General features: G+C 44.4%; 2 protein-coding genes across 4 annotated transcripts; both read left to right on the plus strand.

The window, feature by feature from the left end:
- Positions 1–1,299: 1,299 nt before the first annotated feature.
- Positions 1,300–15,365, plus strand: mkrn1 (makorin, ring finger protein, 1). Of its 3 annotated transcripts, none has more exons than XM_080850931.1 (8): positions 1,300–1,422; positions 2,282–2,410; positions 5,571–5,809; positions 7,791–8,014; positions 10,838–11,052; positions 12,822–12,932; positions 13,285–13,432; positions 13,964–15,365. In XM_080850931.1, the coding sequence occupies exons 1-8, from the start codon at positions 1,349–1,351 to the stop codon at positions 14,174–14,176; spliced, it is 1,353 nt and encodes a 450-aa protein (XP_080707057.1). In that variant the 5' UTR covers positions 1,300–1,348; the 3' UTR covers positions 14,177–15,365. The 3 variants fall into 3 exon arrangements, with proteins under 3 accessions (XP_080707057.1, XP_080707058.1, XP_080707059.1); XM_080850932.1 differs by having other exon boundaries at positions 5,571–5,803; XM_080850933.1 differs by lacking the exon at positions 2,282–2,410 and having other exon boundaries at positions 1,313–1,422.
- A 1,081-nt stretch (positions 15,366–16,446) lies between these two features.
- On the plus strand, positions 16,447–17,849 carry tmem121b (transmembrane protein 121B). The gene has a single exon (XM_080851027.1). It carries the CDS (start codon positions 16,476–16,478, stop codon positions 17,673–17,675), a length of 1,200 nt encoding a protein of 399 aa, XP_080707153.1. The 5' UTR covers positions 16,447–16,475; the 3' UTR covers positions 17,676–17,849.
- The last annotated feature ends 337 nt before the right edge of the window (positions 17,850–18,186 follow it).

The following is an 18,186-nucleotide window of genomic DNA, read 5'->3' on the forward strand; positions in this document are numbered from 1 at the left end:
AGTGGAATGTGAATTTGTTCTCTAGATTTCGATTTCTTTTAAACCCCTCCCTGCGTCTTTTATATGACCATGAATCACAAGAGTGTGGAGTATCCAAATGCGTTTTATGTTTCATTCTTGTAACATGGAAGCACATCTGCACAAATAAGGTGTCTGAGCCTTTTCTGGTGTTTTGCTGTCAACTAAAATGAGTGACAGCAGACCTGCAACCATTTACTGACTGTGTCAACTTTTTTTTACGTTTTTTTTTTTTACTAATTGTCTATTGATCCAAGACAGTCAGCACAGGACAATCAAAAGAAAAAAGTTCCAACTTCATTGTTAATTAAAAAAACATTGTTTTAATGTGTATTATACTGCATAGTTCATTGACTTGCCAGATTGTGAAATATAATAATACTATATTTAGTTGTCAAGATGGAGGGACTTTGGGTGCCAAAGAAACCTCACAGCTTATCAAATGGGTTCTGTGATACAACTCCACAGAATAGAGCTCAGCCACCATTCCTGTCTAGACAGATGGCAGTCTTTCCTTTGGGTATCCTAGCAACTCCGTGTTCTCAATCGAGGAAATGCTGCTCAGTTTGACGACACTCCAGAGTGAGTCAAAAATAGCTGCACACAGATTTGTATTTTTATTCTATCAACATGCAACTCCTTGTGATCTTTATTAACATAAAAAACATTACTGCTGAGGCAAATGAGAGACAATGTCTAGATGTCGATCATTACAACCACAAGAGAGCAGTATAAAGATGTCCTAGTTATTGCATAGTGTTTTTATTATTACACTTATTTGTTCTAACCACTGAATTAACCTTGTGATGTGGCATGTAATTCGTTTTTTTCATGAGGGATAAGCCATGACAAGTACCATTTAAACAATATTGTGAAGTGCATTGTTACACAAAGAGGAAAATCTAAAAAAAAAAAAAAAAAGTTCAGGAAGCTGTGGGATGGTGGGTTGGCTGTTTTTAGATAACTTCCTGAAAACAAAAAAAACATAAATAAAAAAAAATTCTCACATCATGTTCTGGACTGCACTATCTCTCTGCACTATTGGATGTTCCAAAATGAGTTAAAGAGCCAGCAAAATACCTTCAAAAACACGAGGATGTTCCACGGGTGATTGGTGGGAGTTTAGGAAAGCGGACTGATGTCATAACTGCACTTTTTGTCACTATGCCAAATTCATGATCTCATGATTTGATACGATTCTGACGTGATAGAACCGGCGCTTGTGCCCCCTGGCGGTTGCCTCTGGAGAAGCTCGCGCTGAGCCTCGGTTTTCCGGAAACAGGCGAAACAGCGCGGAAGACCCGGGCGCTCGCCTTCAACATAAACAGCAATGGCGGAGGCAGCGGCAGCATCGACAGCGGCCCCAGCAATATCGGGAAGCTGGACTAAAAACGTAACCTGCAGGTGAGACAGAATTTATACGATGTTGTTCATGTGAGAATTCGACGTAGGTGTTGGTGTTAGGCCTTACTGTTGTCGTTGTTACCGCTTGATAGGCAAGGTAAACGCTGTCTTTGTGCTGGTTCGAAATGTGTTATTTGTTTTGATCCAGCCACCAGCCTCAAGCTAGCTATCACTAGCACGCTCGGATGTTTGGGCAACGTTAATATATGTTCCCCCTACGCTTCAAAGTAAGCACACAGTTGTGGCACTGACGTTATCCAAGGTACGTGCACAACAATGGTCACCACAAGCTCGAAACTTGCTTGAACGTGAAACTGGCTGTCAAAACAAACACTGAAATTAAGTAACAGAATAACACCACAGTTTGGGAAACGGCAAACTGCCATGTCGTTAAAGTGTGAATTAACATTCATGGCCGTGGTTCAGTACCCTGAGCTAACAATGTTTATCGTCAAAGTCTGCGTCGTTTCTAACGACCGTCGAAGTAGACTTGACGTACAAAGATTGCGGAGGATTTTTTTCACTGGAGAGAGGATTGTGTTAACAATTGCCCAAGTCACAGCATTTGGGATGGCTTGTGAACAAGGTTTTAAATGCTATCAGCTCTTCTCTGTTAGTCGACTTTCTTTTCAAAGACTACCCCAGGCCCCGTCGATTTTAAGTTTAATTACCAAAAAGAAGACCATTGAAATAAATAGTTTTGGAAGGGTGATTTGCCATTGGCCATAGGTAACCAGCTGACTTTTTTCAGGTGTGGGACATGGACAGAGGTTATTTTCATGTAAAATGGTGAAAAGGTGGCTACATTATTGATAATGCAGTGCGCAACTCAAAGCGTTCAAATTCCTTTTATTTGTAGGTATTTCATGCATGGTCTTTGCAAAGAAGGAAACAACTGTCGATATTCTCACGACCTCACCACCAGCAAGCCAGCCATGATTTGCAAGTTCTTTCAGAAAGGAAACTGTTCTTTTGGGGACCGTTGCAGGTAAGCCATTTCTCTGGCTGCTGATGTCATGTTCTGTTCAGAACTCTAGCTACTACTTCCATTGTTGTGTCAGGATGAAGGCCTAGTGTGTGCTCTCATTTGTGTCTGTTTGCCTGTGTGACAATTCACTACACATCCTCAAGGAGTATGTTTAGCACAAGTGCTTGACACACAAGACTACATACAGGGTGAAGTGACTTCTGAGAATTGTTGTGGTATGCTACTCCGATGTTGGTGTCATTTGAGTAGCGCGGTGTGTAATATCAACATGTTGTTGACGCCATTCATAACAGTTGTCTGCACATGGAGCTTCTGCCTCTCCATGAGGGGGGGGGGACTTAGGAGCGACTCTCCAGCTGTAGTGTGTGTGTGTGTGTGTGTGTGTGTGTGTGTGTGTGTGTGTGTGTGTGTGTGTGTGGTGGTGGGGGGCGGCGGCGCGTCACTAGGGATTAAGGGTGCTCTTATCAGCTGCAAACAAATCAACAGCATGCAGGCCATCTGACATGCCTTCAAATGAGCATCCCAGGCAAGATGTGGGAATGTTTTAGGTGATGTACTGGTGATGCTGGGGTGGGGGGGTGGAAGTCCTTTGGTTAAGTCTGAGTCTGGAGCATTATCGAAATTAGCCTTGCGGCTAGACAGCCCAGACAATGTTTGCCCCCCGAGAGTGTGTCTGGGTTCAAGAGCATCCCCATAGTTACGGGTGCCGCTCTGAGGGCCCTGCTGTGCGAGAATGTCTTTTGTGTGTGTGTGAGGGCTCACTCCCTCGACAGCATATGTGCCTATGGTGAGCCCTTCTCTTTCTCTCTCGCTCTCTCTTTCTCTCTCTCTCTCTCTCTCTCGCTTTCTCTCTCTCTCTCACTTTCTCTCTCTCTCCCTCTCTCTCGCTTTCTCTCTCTCTCTCTCTCTCTCGCTCTCTCTCTACCTCACTTCCCAGGGCTGGTCCATGGGGGATTGAATGTTTTGATAGTGGGGGGTGCACATGGGGGTTTTGTTGTCCAAACATCCATAGTTGCGCAAGGATGATTGGGTCCTCCGTCTCTGTATGGAGGCTGTCCTTATTGTTGTTTCCATGCAGAGGGGAGGAGCTCATTGAATGGGTTGCTGTATGGAGGAGGAGGAGGAGGAGGAGGAGGCAGCGGGAGCAGCAGCAGAGGGAGGTGGAGTGGGGGTTTATTATGGATGGATTCAGCAGCCATTGCCATTGTGTCCAGCTTGCTCTGTCTGTTCTCTCCCCCTCTCTCTTTCTCTTGCTCTTTATTTCTTTCTCTCTCTTTCACTCTCTCATGTTGACTTGCTCCCTCTCTCCCCCCTTCCTGCAGACCTGGGGGGTAGACAGTGCAGTCTGCATAGCAATTACATAACCCTCTGTGTTTTTTCCTCTCTCTCTCTCTCTCTCTAGTTGTACCCCCCTCTCCATTGCCCTTGCTGCTGGGTTCATTCGGTTCATGCCGCCATTCTGTGGCAGCTTCGTGTGTGCCTGCTTCTCTGTCATTTATTTATGCACTCTACTGTTCCTACACAGCAGAGCGAAGCCACTTTAAAGAGAACAGGCGAGTTTCTTGAAGGGGCATTGAGTTCAGGCTGAGGAGAAAGCCGTGGTAGTGAAAGTAGAATGAAGAAGGATCTTAGTGCTGGATAATGCAGAGAGAGGCTGCTCCATGCAGAGAGTGTGTGTGTGTGTGTGTGTGTGTGTGTGTGTGTGTGTGTGTGTGTGTGTGTGTGTGTGTGTGTGTGTGTGTGTGTGTGTGTGTGTGTGTGTGTGTGTGTGTGTGTGTGTGTGTGTGTGTGTGTGTGTGTGTGTGTGTGTGTGTGTGTGTGTGTGTGTGTGTGTGTGTGTGTGTGTGTGTGTGTGTGTGTGTGTGTGTGGTCATGGCACCTACACACTTATTGTCTTAGGATTAGTCATCCTATGCATTCATACTGCAATGGAAGATCAGTAACACAGCCTGTAAGACAGATCAGTAATACAGCCTGTATGTCCAATAGAAACCTGGGCAAGAAAGGCAATCTAATGTTATCACCATGCCAAACTCATTTGATGCTTTTATATTAAAACTACCACTCATTGCCTTTGAATGGTGGATCCATCTTGAAAGTAATGTGGTCTGCCAGCATCAGGGAACAGAAGTTCCCATTGAGTGTCTGTGCCGTCGTACGGAAGCAGGTGCGAGGGCAGTTCGGGGACACCTTATCTTTTATGCGTGTGAACCGATGGCGTCCCCGCTTGTCAGCGCCCTTTTGTTGATCTTCCGTTACGTCTCGATAGTGCCGCTGAGAATTCAAGGACTTTGCCTTATTCAGGCTCACTTATCACATGCAAGGAGGCAAGCGGCTAGTCTGGGCACTAGAATGGTCACAGCCCATGTCTGGCGCCAAGACTCCTCAAAAGGCATGGTTGATATTTGATGCGATTCAAATGCTGTTGTAACATGTTTTTGCCTGGCTTCGGAATGGTCACTGTTATGTCTACGATATGGGGTAAGGAGGTGTTTGGAAGTGAAAAGTCGGTATCATCATGATTGTGTTTCTTAGATATGCCACCATGACATTTTACATGACATTAGCGCTTAAACTGGGCTTGTTGTGGAAAATTGACATTAATAAAGTCCGTGTTCTTCACATAAATTTATGTCCAAACTTCACTGTAACATCACGAGGGTGAGTCACACAGGTTGGTCTATCTAGTAATGTGATCCAAAGCTCATAGGATCAATATCCAGGGACAATAAAAAAAAAAACAAGGCATCGATATCGTACCCCTACCCTTGCGCTAGACTTTCCTGTTAAGCTAAAGGACTTGTGAATTAAATGTACTTCTTGAGGGGCAGTTGGAGTAACGGTGCAGATCCATTCAAGCGATCTGGGCGACGCGATCTGGGCGACCCCATGCATTTCAACGGGAGCCAGCTCCATTGTGACGTAGACCAGCGATCTGAGCGACGCGACTGATGAAAATTCGAACATGCTCAAACTTATGCAAATGAGGAGCGATTTTTCTCGTCTTTGACGGTTTGAAAAATCACTAGTCCAGTCTGTTTCCACACGCTACACCACGCCCACTCAAAGCGATGGAATTTGATCGTGTCGCTCAGATCGCTTGAATGGATCTGCACCGTAAGCCTACGACCTAAACCCAGCTCACTTGCATCGCCCTCAGGTTTGAACACACCAAACCAACCAAGCAAGACGACCTGCCGGGCCCCAAGACGTCCGCGCTGCCGCCCTCCTCTGCCTCCTCTGCCCTTCCACAGGCCAGCACCAGCGGCCCAGAGGCTGCACCCAGTGGGCCCAGTGGCCCCGCCGACGACCAGGACAAGATGAACGTCTCTGGTGCAGCGGACTGGGTCAACGCCGCCGAGTTTGTGCCGGGCCAGCCCTACTGTGGGAGAGGTGAGGGTGCGTGTGTTTTAGGTTTTTTTTGGTGTGTGTGTGTGTGTGTGTGTGTGTGTGTGTGTGTGTGTGTGTGTGTGGTTTTTGGGGGAAGTTGGTCAGGGCTGAGGGTTCTGCGTGCTTAGCCACAACCACAGAAAGTTTTGAACAGGATAGATAGATAGAGGACAAGATCTCAGTCCAGGATGTTCTGTTATCATCCTTTTTCGATCCTGCCCTGCTAAATGTATGAATGAACTGATTGAACTCACCTTGAAAGCGTCTGGTTCTTACATGATCAGGCCACTTCCAGTTCAGACTGTAGGCTCCTTTCCTCCTCTTTGAGACGTGTGAGACGCGTATCTATTTATATTTGCGCCAGCCAGACGACGAACTCCGCGCCAGTGTTTACCGAGTGAAAGAAGTTAAATGTGCAGCTGCAGCCTTGGCAATCGGGGCTTGCTTCACATGACATGCATTGACTAGGAATGTGTCATTAAAAATTATCTCACAACATATTTTGTTTAATTGTTTGGGAAGTTGTGTTAGGCTTTTGACATACAAATTACTCCAATACCATATAATTTAAACTAGACCAGGGCACAACCCCAAGGTTGATGGAAGTGGATGCTCAAACTTCTTATACCCTTTCTGAAAATACATTTGTCTATATTAGTCTGCAGTCTTTGACCGCCCTGGTGACATCACGTGATTCACAGGCGCTGGCTGTGGTGAAATCCAGTGAGACTGACATGTTGTTCAAGTCTCCACATAATCACTCACACGCTCTTAGGAACAGTGGTCAATTTAAAAAAATTAAAAAAACATCAGTGCATAAAGTGGTGTCTTTGCAACTGTGAAATCACCTTCCTTAATACTTTAATACAAAATACTGCACCATCATACCGATTTAGAGAACGGCTTAATGCCACCATATCCACCCAACAAACCTTTTCTCTCTATCCCTAAATCTCTGTTCCCCTCTGTCCATGCCCGTTTCCAGTCAGCCTTTGTCAACACGTGGCCATTAACTGCCCCATGCCTCGTGTGTTTCACAAACAGAAGAGGTCGGCGTGTTTGGGTCTCAGGGAGAGTGGGTCACCAGGAAGCCTTCATTGAGTCCTTTGGTGGGTTTTTATGACTTAATGGGCTATTCTCTGCCCTCACACTGACCTCACCAGCAGGGGGACACATTAGCGGTGGCATTCCTCAGACAAATGTTGGACTGGTGCCAACAACACACACACACACACACACACAGACCCATGCAGATGCTTACATAGACGCTCACACAGACACACACACAGACGCACACACAGACACACACACAGACGCACACACAGGCACACACCACTCTCAGAGAAATGGTTAGGAGTCCCTTTTTCACACAACACGTGTCAGAACACAGATCTCTGATGGATCTTAGTTACAGGAATGTATCCACCATTGCAGGTCATTGCTCCGGACTAATATATCACCAGCGCAACCAGCTTCCACAAATGGGAACCTGTGCACCTGATTTCATTTGACAGCTGGCCTACTGCGGCGTGCAAAAACGTGGATGTCAAAACGTGGTGATTTATTTGCAGCCTAGCAACATTCTTTCAGCAAGTTGTATTTCAATTTTGTTTTTCCCCACTTCCTGGTTCCTTTCCATGGTTCCTGCCATGAAGGCATTCATTGTTCATTGAACATGATGGTTTTGTGTCACCATGATGTTTTTGTGACCAAATGTTTTTTTTTTGTTTGTTTTTTTTCCCTGTGTGCATAAAAATGTCAGTATAAAACTTGTGTACATAGACACACATCCACAACAACGAAGTAAATTTATAGAACAACAAATCTCAAACATTACATCAGCTATATTGATAACCTATCGGTTAACTTGACGTAATTACCGTATCTTGTCGATGATCTGACGGAAGAACCCAAAAACGGAGAATAAAATGTCATAAACCGAAGTATCGAAAACTCTAACCCATTTTGTGACGTGTTTTCCCCCCCGCAGCGGACCCTGCTGTTCCGGAGGGCTCGGATCCTATCATCATTGAAGAGGAGTATGAGAAGGAGCAGGCAGACTCCGAGCTGAAGAAAACGCTCTGTCCGTACGCCGCCATGGGCGAGTGCCGCTATGGCCTCAACTGCGCCTATCTCCATGGTGACGTGTGCGACATGTGCGGGCTGCAGGTGCTCCACCCCTCCGATAATGCTCAACGTTCACTGCACATCAAGGTGAGTGGCGTGCACCCACACCCACCAACAAGGCCTCGTCTGATTGGGTGGCTACGGTAAAAGAGCCCATTGTTGAACTGGCAGTTAAGCAGTTGTGTTCCATCTAATCACCCCATAGTTGGGCTGAAATTTGCTTATTAATTTGGTTACCCTGCTCTTCAAAATTACTTCAGTGTCTGGATCTAAATAACGTGTGTGAAAACAACTTTAGTTGCACCTAACACAGCACTTTCTCTGTTACGAAACATGTGCATGCTATAAACTGAAGAGCCCATTTATTTCACTCCTAATTAATTCCCTAATTAAGGAGGACAGCTGATGACCAGCAGGCTTATCATAAGAGTCAATATTTGGGTTCTGTGCCAGTGCCAATGCCAAAAATGCCCTCAGCACTGGTAGTGCCAATTCTCACCATCGCACAGGGTAACCTTGGCACCTAACTCCTGCCTATAAGCGGAGGACAAGCTTAGGAACATGAGACCAAAAACAAACAAAAAGTCCTGTAGCACCACACCCTGCGTGTTCACCCAGGCTCTACCCATGCCTCTGTTTGTTTTCCATGGAGTAACTATTTAACCAGGTCCTTTTAAAGAAAGAAAGTAGATATGTTACTAGGAACCTAAATGAGAGGAAGGGAGAGAGAGAGGGAGAAAGAGAAAGAGGGAGAAAGGAAGGCAGGGGAGGGAGATGATTAAATATGTACTTGACAAGCTTGTCCTTGAATGCAGGAGATATGCAATGTGTCCTACAGTAGGTACTCCGTTTTTCTCAGGAAATTGGCAACTCTGTTGACTTAAGCTGTGGGCTGCAGGAGTTCAGGTTTGGATCTCTGTCAAGTGAGGGCATTTTAACAGCTTACCCACTTGTCTGGTCCATTAAAACGCATCTGTATTCTAGCCAGCATGGACATATTTTGGGAACTAGAGGTCCTAAGTCATAGTACTATTTTAGCATTTTCAGATTTAGAAAAGCCCTCGTAGTAGTCAATGATTACTGACAGCGTGTCACTCTTCGTCACTATTTGACATTTTGAGTCTCTGCCACAATTTGATTCACTTGTGTGTTTTGGCCTATTTCACTCTGGGTTGTGTGGATGTACAATGAGAGCGTTTGAACAGGCTCTGAGGGTCTGTGTCCCTGGTGCTGCTCATAACGTCAGCAGATGCCTAGAATGAGCATCACACTGACAGAAAGAGTCACCCTGACATTGTAGAAAAAAAAACGAATCAAGCCTTTCACACTTTTTAGGCAGCATTTATGCATTGCCTGCAAATTAGTACAAAGTGACCAGGCTACACACGGCAAAATAACACACCTCCCTTTTTGAGCTTTGAGAAACAGGACTCAATAGGCTACAGTTTGTGTCCTAATGTTTGCTATGTTAAGAGCACCACTGAAGCCAGCAGATCCATTTTATCAGCATGATAAATAATTCAGTTGTGTACTATGCAACACTGGCAGTAAAGCAAACAGAAACAGCATTGTTAACAGCATCTGGTCAAATAGCCACTGGCGACCTTTTTTTAAATATTGATTATTTTGTTAGGGGTTAGAACATAAGTATGTAGGGATAGAGATAATTTAGAAATACTGTTAATGCCTTAAGCATATATTTATTAAGGGCCTTGTGGTAATAATTACCTTGTATGAATCATGTGCTTATGTAAGCAGGAACATGGCGTGTGTGTGTGCGCGTGTATGTGTGTGTAAGTGTGTGTGTGTGACTTTGATTATTAGGTACTGGCGCCACTTAGTCTGCATATGGGTAAGATCTACATGCGTAAGTGAAGGATCCTCTTGTCTATGTTTGGGTGAGCTCAGAGGTGATAAGAAAGGCTGAAGTGTGCTTGTTCAACCCTGAGAAAACTGACATCCTTGCATCTCAGCAGTTGGGACGACACAAAGGGACTTTTAGTCGAGCGTGGCTATTCTTACTGATGTTAGAAAGCTTTATGGCGCCAGAGTTAGATACAGGGTTAGATAAATTAAAGTATATAAACCCCTTGCGATGTAAGTGAAATTTCTTCACATTCATCCTTGTGCTGTGAGTGAGCCAGATTCGAATTGTTATTGAATAAATATACTGACCTACAACTCCGGAGAGAACTCGAGTGTGAATCTTCACCTATCATAATTGGGAGCTTCGTCCAGGATTCCAACAACCTGATCGACTCTTCGCACTGGGCTAATCATCAGGACCTGAGCAGGGCACAGGGGCAATATGGGACTCCTTTTTCTAAAGACCTTTGCCTCGAATTGGAAGGCAGCCACAGCCTGCCTGCGAGGAAAGCCGAAGGGGAAGAAATCAAACAGGACAATGTTGGCTTATGATGAATACTATCCGATAGAGCGAGGGGTATACGAGAAGGTATAGTCCGGTCTCCTGGAACGAATGAATTAGGAGAGCTAGTTCCGATCCTCTGGCAAACATAGCGAAGGTCTCCTGTCTTTGTGTGTACACTAACTGTAATAGCGCTAGGGGTATACAGGAAGGTATATTCCAGGAGAGCTAGCTCCGGTCCTCTAGCAAACGTAGCATAAGGTACACATTTGTTGTTTAATAAATAAACTGATATAAAACTCCGGAGTCCTGAGGTAACTTTAGTTTATTTTCATCTAACATATGGGTCTTGTTATTTGAAATGAATGTATGATCTGGAACTGATACTTCGGGACTTTTCTATCAACACAGAAACAACTGGTACAGACCGGGGCTAAACAATGCCCAACCCACATCCATGCACCCTTAGTCTTTCAGAATGTGAGTTTTTAGGGTATCGGTCTCTAAACCTTGCTGTTCTCCGTCCTCTGTCTCCCTGCCAGGCCTGCATCGAGGCTCATGAGAAGGACATGGAGCTGTCGTTCGCCATCCAGCGCAGCAAGGACATGATGTGTGGCGTGTGCATGGAGGTGGTGTTCGAGAAGACCAACCCCAGCGAGCGGCGCTTTGGAATCCTGTCCAACTGCAGCCACTGCTACTGCCTCAAGTGCATCCGCAAGTGGAGGAGCGCCAAGCAGTTTGAGAGCAAGATCATCAAGTAAGAGCAGTCTGTGTCTGTGTGTCTCTGTGTTTGTGTGTGTGTGTGTGTGTGTGTGTCCAGGTGTATTTGCATGAATGAGAACGTGTTTGGGTATGTATTTGAATTTTTCTATGTTACATTGACACAAGGTATTTGTGAGTGTGTTAAATGTTTTTAGTTCAATGTATCCAATAGATTTCACCACTAGGATGTGCTAATGAGCAAGAGTGATCCAGAAAACATGTGTGTTCATATGCTGTGTTTTTTTTTATAAAAATGTGCCAGATATTACCATTTTCCATTTATTGATACAAAAACAGTGTCGTTTTTAAAACAAGCAAAAACAAACAAACACACACAAAAACATTGGCAGACATTTTATTAGGTAGGACATGGCTTCATACTGCTCAGAAGGCCATAGGAACACACACTCTCTGTTGTGGTTTTTTTTTCCGATGATAGAATTTGCATCAGACTTACCCTGGAGAGTTGAGGAAAGTGGGTGGTTGTTAATTCTGTGTTTTTATTTGTTTGCTTGTGCTGGGCACTTCATGTTCTACGCTGAATACTGCACACTTTGAGGCCGTGAGCATTGTGTGGGCAGTTGTTTTTGTTTTTGTTTAGGCCTGTATATGAGCGTTTTAAGAGAGAGTAGTGGAAAAACAAATAAAAGAAAACCTTGTGCCTTCATGCCTTTTAAGCAAATTAGCTTAAACAGTATTTGTTTTGTTACCGCCATGCAGCAAGTGCTTGACCAAGTCATGTTATCTGTTGCTGGAATATTCAAAATGACCGCTTTAGTTTATATTCTGTGAAACTCCTATGAATTCTCTTCTGTGCACTTTCGGTGTAGAGATACACGTGTGACATGTGCGGTAGCAGTCTGGCCTTGGTGAGAGGGCCCCTGTGCTCTTCCACATCGACCTTAACATTCCGTCTCGTGTATTATTAAACATGTTATTGACTCCCCTCCGTATTTAACGTTATTTATTCAGTAATAGATTAAACCACCCATTCCTGTCTCGCCCTGTGTACCAACCAGAGTATATTGTACAGCCGTATATAATTCAAACAAATGGCTCGTTTGCATTTTTCTTTTTTTTTTTATCTGTCCTTGACAATCCAGAAGGCAGATTGAGGTGGAAACATGAATATTCGTGTGTCCTCCTAGGCGTCATGTGCTTTCATCTTCAGGGCAACAGTTGTGTATGTGAAGGGTAGTATTCAAATAAAGGAGTCATTTGCCATTAATTAGCCAGGAGTAACAAGCCTCTGACTGTCTCGGAGGGAAACTGAATATGCATGAATATATAAACATATCTTAGAGGTTTTGTGCTTTCATCTGCAATGCCACAGTAACTTTAGTTCCTTTTTTTTTTTTTTTTTGCCTGCCACCTCTGTTCTGGGGCTGACCCCACACAGGAAATGAGTTGTGGGGGCTGAAGCAGACAACTGACAAGAGGCCAACACTTCATGTTGAGAGCTCTTCATTGACTGAGTCACAGCGTAGTCTCGTACACAAACATACTGATGATACCTTTACCTCACTCTGCCAGGCTAGGTGACTGCTACTGGAATGTGATGGCAAATTGTGTCTGCAGCTTTTTACAGAAAAGTTATTATTATTTTTTTCCCCAAAGTACATACATGGCTGATTCGGGAGACATATTTGGGATGGTATTGTTAGGGTTTTCTCAAACTTGAAAAAGGCTACGTGTGACTTCTCTACCTCTCTCTCTCTATACCTCTCTACCTCTCTCTCTCCCCCCCTCTACTTCCCATCACAGATCCTGCCCAGAATGTCGAATCACATCCAACTTCGTCATCCCTAGCGAGTACTGGGTGGAAGACAAAGAAGAGAAGCAGAAGCTCATTCAGAAGTACAAGGATGGCATGGGGTACAGACGAACACTCAATCATATCTGCCTCTAACTGCCTATATTAGAGAACAGTGCATGTCTTATTGCAACTGACCAAAGGAGGTTTGTCAAGCCTCAAGCCATGAAGTCCACGTCCTATCAAGTCATCACCAGTGGCCTCATATGAAGTGTTTGTGTGTTTGTGTGTGTGTGTGTTTGTGTGTGTGTGTGTGTGTGTGTGTGTGTGTGTGTGGTGATGATTTCAATGTAATTTTTCACACTTAGTAAAGAATTGCTCCCAAAGACTTGGCTATTTCTTCAAGTTCTAAAGCCTGTGCTGTCTAAATGTCTGTAAATATTAATGTATCTCTCCCTCTCCTCTGGCCAACAGGACAAAGTCATGTCGGTACTTTGACGAAGGCCGCGGCACGTGCCCGTTCGGGGCCAACTGCTTCTACAAGCACGCGTTTCCCGACGGACGCTTGGAGGAGGCCCAGCCTCAGCAGCGACGCCAGACCGGCTCCAACGGGAGGAACCGGGTAAAGAACCACCGTCCTATCGGTCCTAACGAGAGGAGAAAAAAAAAGAATATCAGGGTTGATACATTATTTCACATTTCTGTTAAACGACAGAGGAGGAATAAAAACTTAAAATGACTTTGGAATGACTGAAATTTCAACAAAAGAATTTAGTAATCAAATATGTGACAATATGTTTAACAATCTTGCTTGAAATGTGAATTACGTCTCAGTCTTTAGGTCATTGACTTCAATTGATTTGAAGGTGGAATTTTTTTTAATGTTTTCTCAGAGCACTGTGGTTATATGATAGTTGTTGAGTTGTCGGATCTAGTTTTTTTTTACCATAAATGATAGCTCCTGTTTGAGGGAGTTTTAGCCTCTTGTGAGCAGACATACGTGCAGGTACTTTTTAGATAGACCCCTGTTTAGACTCCTGTGCATCATTTTGCTGTTTTTAGTTTCTTCCATATGGTGGTGGTGGTGGTCTCTCTGTTTATCCGTTTTCCTTGTTCTCCCAATGTCCTCCCCCCCTCGCTGTCTGTCCTCCAGAACTCACGGAGGACACCGCTCTGGGATCTCCTCGACGAGCGGGAGAGCAGCGACTCCTTCGACAACGAAGACGAGGAGATGGTGACCTTCGAGCTGAGCGAGATGCTGCTGATGCTCCTGGCGGCTGGGACGGACGACGATGTCACCGACTCGGAGGACGAGTGGGACTTGTTTCACGAGGAGCTGGACGATTACTACGAGCTCTATCTATAGCCCACCACCGTCCCGCCACCACTCCCCACCACAGTCACTATAATATCGCTTTCCTAATTCTCACCCTTACTAGACCTTTAGAATGGACTGTCTCGTGAGCGTGTTGGACAGTAGCTTCTTCCCCTTGTGTGAGGCAGTGCCGCTAAGCAGGCCATTAAAACATGATGAATTCAATTCAGGAATGAGGTGAAAGTAACTTGATGGGGGGAAAAAAAAGAAACAAAACACAACAGACAAAAAGACAAAAACAGACGGAATGCAGGTCCGTGCACTTGTGCTAAACATTTTCTGAGAAAACAAGCTCTCCATTCTGTGAGTCTGTCCTTTGTTCCGTTTCTGTGGAAAAGAAATACAAAAGCAAAAAAAAAACACACAAAAAAAAAACAACAACAACAAAACAAAAAAACACAAAGTGATGAAATTTGAACAATATCACTAATAAACCTTGTTGACTTTACTCTAATGAGTGAGTTTCACTTGTTTATATCATCGACCCAGGTGGTTTTTTTGTTCGTCTTTTCTTTTTTTAAGAAAAAAAAAAGACTTTTCTGACTCGTAGAGAATGCAGAAGCTCTACGTGACTTCACTGTATCCGGTGGCGTATGTGGTTGTTCTGGATTACTCCTCTGGTCCTGCACTGACTGTTGGCTGGACGGCAGCATTAAGCTTCCTGATGGTCAAATCGCACAAATGCACTCTTAATAAGAAAAGAAAAAAAAAGGTTCATAGAGACTTGTCAGGTCATTGAATGATATAATATTATCTCCAGGTTTCCCCCCTTCCCTTCTTTTGTCAATCGACCTGGGTGTCGTCTCTCTCTTTCTTTTTTTTTTTTTTTTTTCTGTCCCAGAATTGTTCCCCCTCAGGAACACCTGTGGTAGCAAGTCCCTCCTAAGATATACCTTTGTGATTTGGACTCCACTCCGAAGACTTAAATGCATTACAGGATGAAGCCGAATGTTTTATCAAATCAACTGGCTATTACTGTATAGGTTTTTTTTTTTTTTTCTGCTTCAGAAACTACTGCATATTAAGACCGGCTGGCGGAAGCCATTCCACAAATACCCAATTGTTTTTCAGTTCTTGTTGAACTTGGTTGAAATGCATATGTTTATAATGATATGTGCTTGTTTTCTATGGTCCAGACACCATCAACATAACTTGAAAATAAAGTTTATTATCAAACTAATGTACAGTTTGCTGAATTCATTTTTTCTTACCAGATGTGTTTTTGTGGTTCTGTAGTGTAATGTACATGTTCAGTCATTATGGACAAAATGTTATAAATATGAGTGGATTTCCATCGAAGGTGGGTAACATTTAGCCTGGCCATTACCAGCCTGTGACTCCATTTCTTTGAAATCAATTCAGGCGGAAATACGTAGGCTGGTGTCACCAGGCTAGGTAACATTGGTGCTCCCTGAGGTTGAAATATACACATGTAAGGACTAAGGGACAGTGCAACTGTAATGTTTACAGAGTTGGGCTTCTTTGAAAACATTCATTTTTCATTATTCTCATAATTGATATTGACAACATGGTTGTATGATTCAAGTTACACATTAATGGTATTTATATTTTGAGTGAGAATGAGAATGGGAATGGGGGCCGGCTTTGGCAGGCCTATCTAATAATACTAGTACTCTGAAATTCTCTTTTTATTTTGATGGGTTGGAATTGGAAAACACGTCTGGGTAATCTCGACAACCCACATCGCTTACATAACATAAAATCCCCAACTCCCTGGTCTGAATTTGTTTACACGGTCGGTTGTTGTCTTCCCTTGCGAGTGTGTGACGAGGGGAGGAAAAAAGCAAAACTGAGACCGCTGAAGGACGCTGTTGTCGGGCAGAAACCTTAATGCGCATGGCAGTCATACCGAGACAATTTCTCTCTTGTTCGTGAAGTACAAAAGTGTACCAATTATGCAGTTATGTAGCAGACCCACGCAAGGCACTCCCACGTCGGAGATGCCTTTGAGGTGAACGGCAGAACTTTATAAAATGTGGATATCGGAAAAAACATTAACTTCATGCTAGAAATTCGCTCGACCGTGTCCTTAACGTTTTAAAAGAGATTCAATAGTTTTAAGTCTTAGTATATATGTTTAACTTAGGCAATATTGAGTGAAATGAATGATAAGATCTGCGTGGAATTAATTTCTGAGAACAGAGAAGCATTCCATTCCAGGAAGACGGAATCCATAACGGGATTCAGGCATCCCTGCCTCGCTCCTTATAGCATCCTTCACAAGGAGTGAAGAAAAGAAACGGAGAGATAAGGCGAACGCAGGAATACAATGTTAGGAGAAATTATTAAAGCCAATCCCGAGGCTAACTATCCCCGACCTGAAGCGGCGATCTGCCCAGATTCCCCAATCTGTGCGGCACCGGATAACGGGCCACTGTTCACCAGGAGCGCCTCGTCCAGGAGAGACACCCAGACGTCCAGCGGCAGTGCCAACCCAGAAGAGAGCAGCATCCAGCCCTTAGTCTCATCTGCTGCTGCCGCTGCTGCTGCCTACATGATGACATCGGGTGAATTCATGCAGACCGCTCCTCTTTTCGTCCACAAATCCAAGAGGAATCTTTTTTACAAAATGATGTGCTTTGCCTTGCTGATCCTGCAGGGCGGTATCCTGGATGTGTACCTGATCGCCTTCACTGATCTATACTGGTGCTCCTGGATTGCCACCGATGTGGTGGTGGTGTCAGGCTGGGGCATCTTCTTCGTAAAAAACGCCCGGAGCAAGCGAGAGCGCGCCTGTGGGTTCCACCAGAAGAGCTCCATCTTTGGCTGCAACCTCGGGGAGTTCACCTTTGCGTATCTGGCATGGCTCATATATGTGATAGCGTGCACACCTAAAGTGGTGCTCATCTTGGAAACATCCATCCTTGAAATCATTGCGATTAGAGTGCCGTTCGGGATCACTGGCTTCAAAATAATAATGCTGCTCTCCGTGCCCCTGCTCTTCTGTCTCATCAACTCTATCATCGAGGACTTTAACGGGGCGACGCGTTACCATTCCCAAAGTTGTTTTGTGAGTAGCTGCATTGACATTCTGGACTGTTTCGTCCTTTTGGAAATGCTTCTGAAGAACGAGATTCTCAACATCTACCTGCGGTATACGATCATATCAGTGTACTTCGTCGCCCTTATCGTTCCAGTCATCTGGCTTTACGAACTGACTGCGTCGGAGATGAACTGTCGCTGGATTTGGGCGAGGTTTTTCCCCGGAGTACTTGTCAACGCACCTCTCCTGGTGGTCAGGTGTTTTCAGGTCTTTGTTTACAACCTGCCCGTCTCAGTGTTCATGTTCAAGAACGTGTTCTTCTTGGGCTGGAAGTGCATAGAGTTAATTGAGCAATGCTTTACCATGAGGGGTGTCCGGAGGTACGCCAGTGGAAGCAACCAGGCCCAGTTCTCGCACTGTGTTTCTGAGAACGACATGTGCCCTCACGGATATGTCAACACATTAGCTGTCAATACTCAGTCTTAGGTGGTCCATGCCAGCAAAGTCGGTCAAAACATGTGACTCCACACTCGATACCCGAGGCATCGGTGCAGGTGTTTAATTTCAGCCTTATGAAAATGTCCAACGCTCAATTTCCAACAGGTGCTAAAACCAAACCGTAGTCTACCATATGCATTCCTACACCTGCCAATGACTGGACTCTTTCTAATGCCTTTAAAAACTATCCTTGTTGACCAGTGGTTGTAATAGTGATTTGTGAATTGCAGTGATTTGCACTCGTAATATGTGGGGCACTTTAAGAGCGAGAATACATTTATTGATATAGTATTACGCAGGTGCAATATGGAATATGTGGTGTTCAGTAAGAAATGTCTGAATCCTTTTTGATGTAAATTGGTGTTTTATACTTACAACGTAATGTCTCATAAATGTCGTGGGTTTTCCAAAACTTTGCCGACCAGTTTTCTAAAATGAACTCTGAGAACAGAACATCATTTGGTACAGTTGAATCTGTAGGCTTCTTCCTGTCCTTTTC

Source organism: Sprattus sprattus (assembly GCF_963457725.1).
Source record: "Sprattus sprattus genome assembly, chromosome: 14".
Taxonomy (NCBI): Eukaryota; Metazoa; Chordata; class Actinopteri; order Clupeiformes; family Clupeidae; genus Sprattus; species Sprattus sprattus.

Excerpts from the sequence above, each read along its gene's own strand:
- tmem121b (XM_080851027.1), top strand. The coding sequence starts at position 16,476 with ATGTTAGGAGAAATTATTAAAGCCAATCCCGAGGCTAACTATCCCCGA.
- mkrn1 (XM_080850931.1), top strand. The coding sequence starts at position 1,349 with ATGGCGGAGGCAGCGGCAGCATCGACAGCGGCCCCAGCAATATCGGGA. Across the intron at positions 1,423-2,281 it reads ACTAAAAACGTAACCTGCAG|GTATTTCATGCATGGTCTTT; the intron begins GTGAGACAGAAT and ends TTTTATTTGTAG. Across the intron at positions 2,411-5,570 it reads TCTTTTGGGGACCGTTGCAG|GTTTGAACACACCAAACCAA; the intron begins GTAAGCCATTTC and ends CATCGCCCTCAG.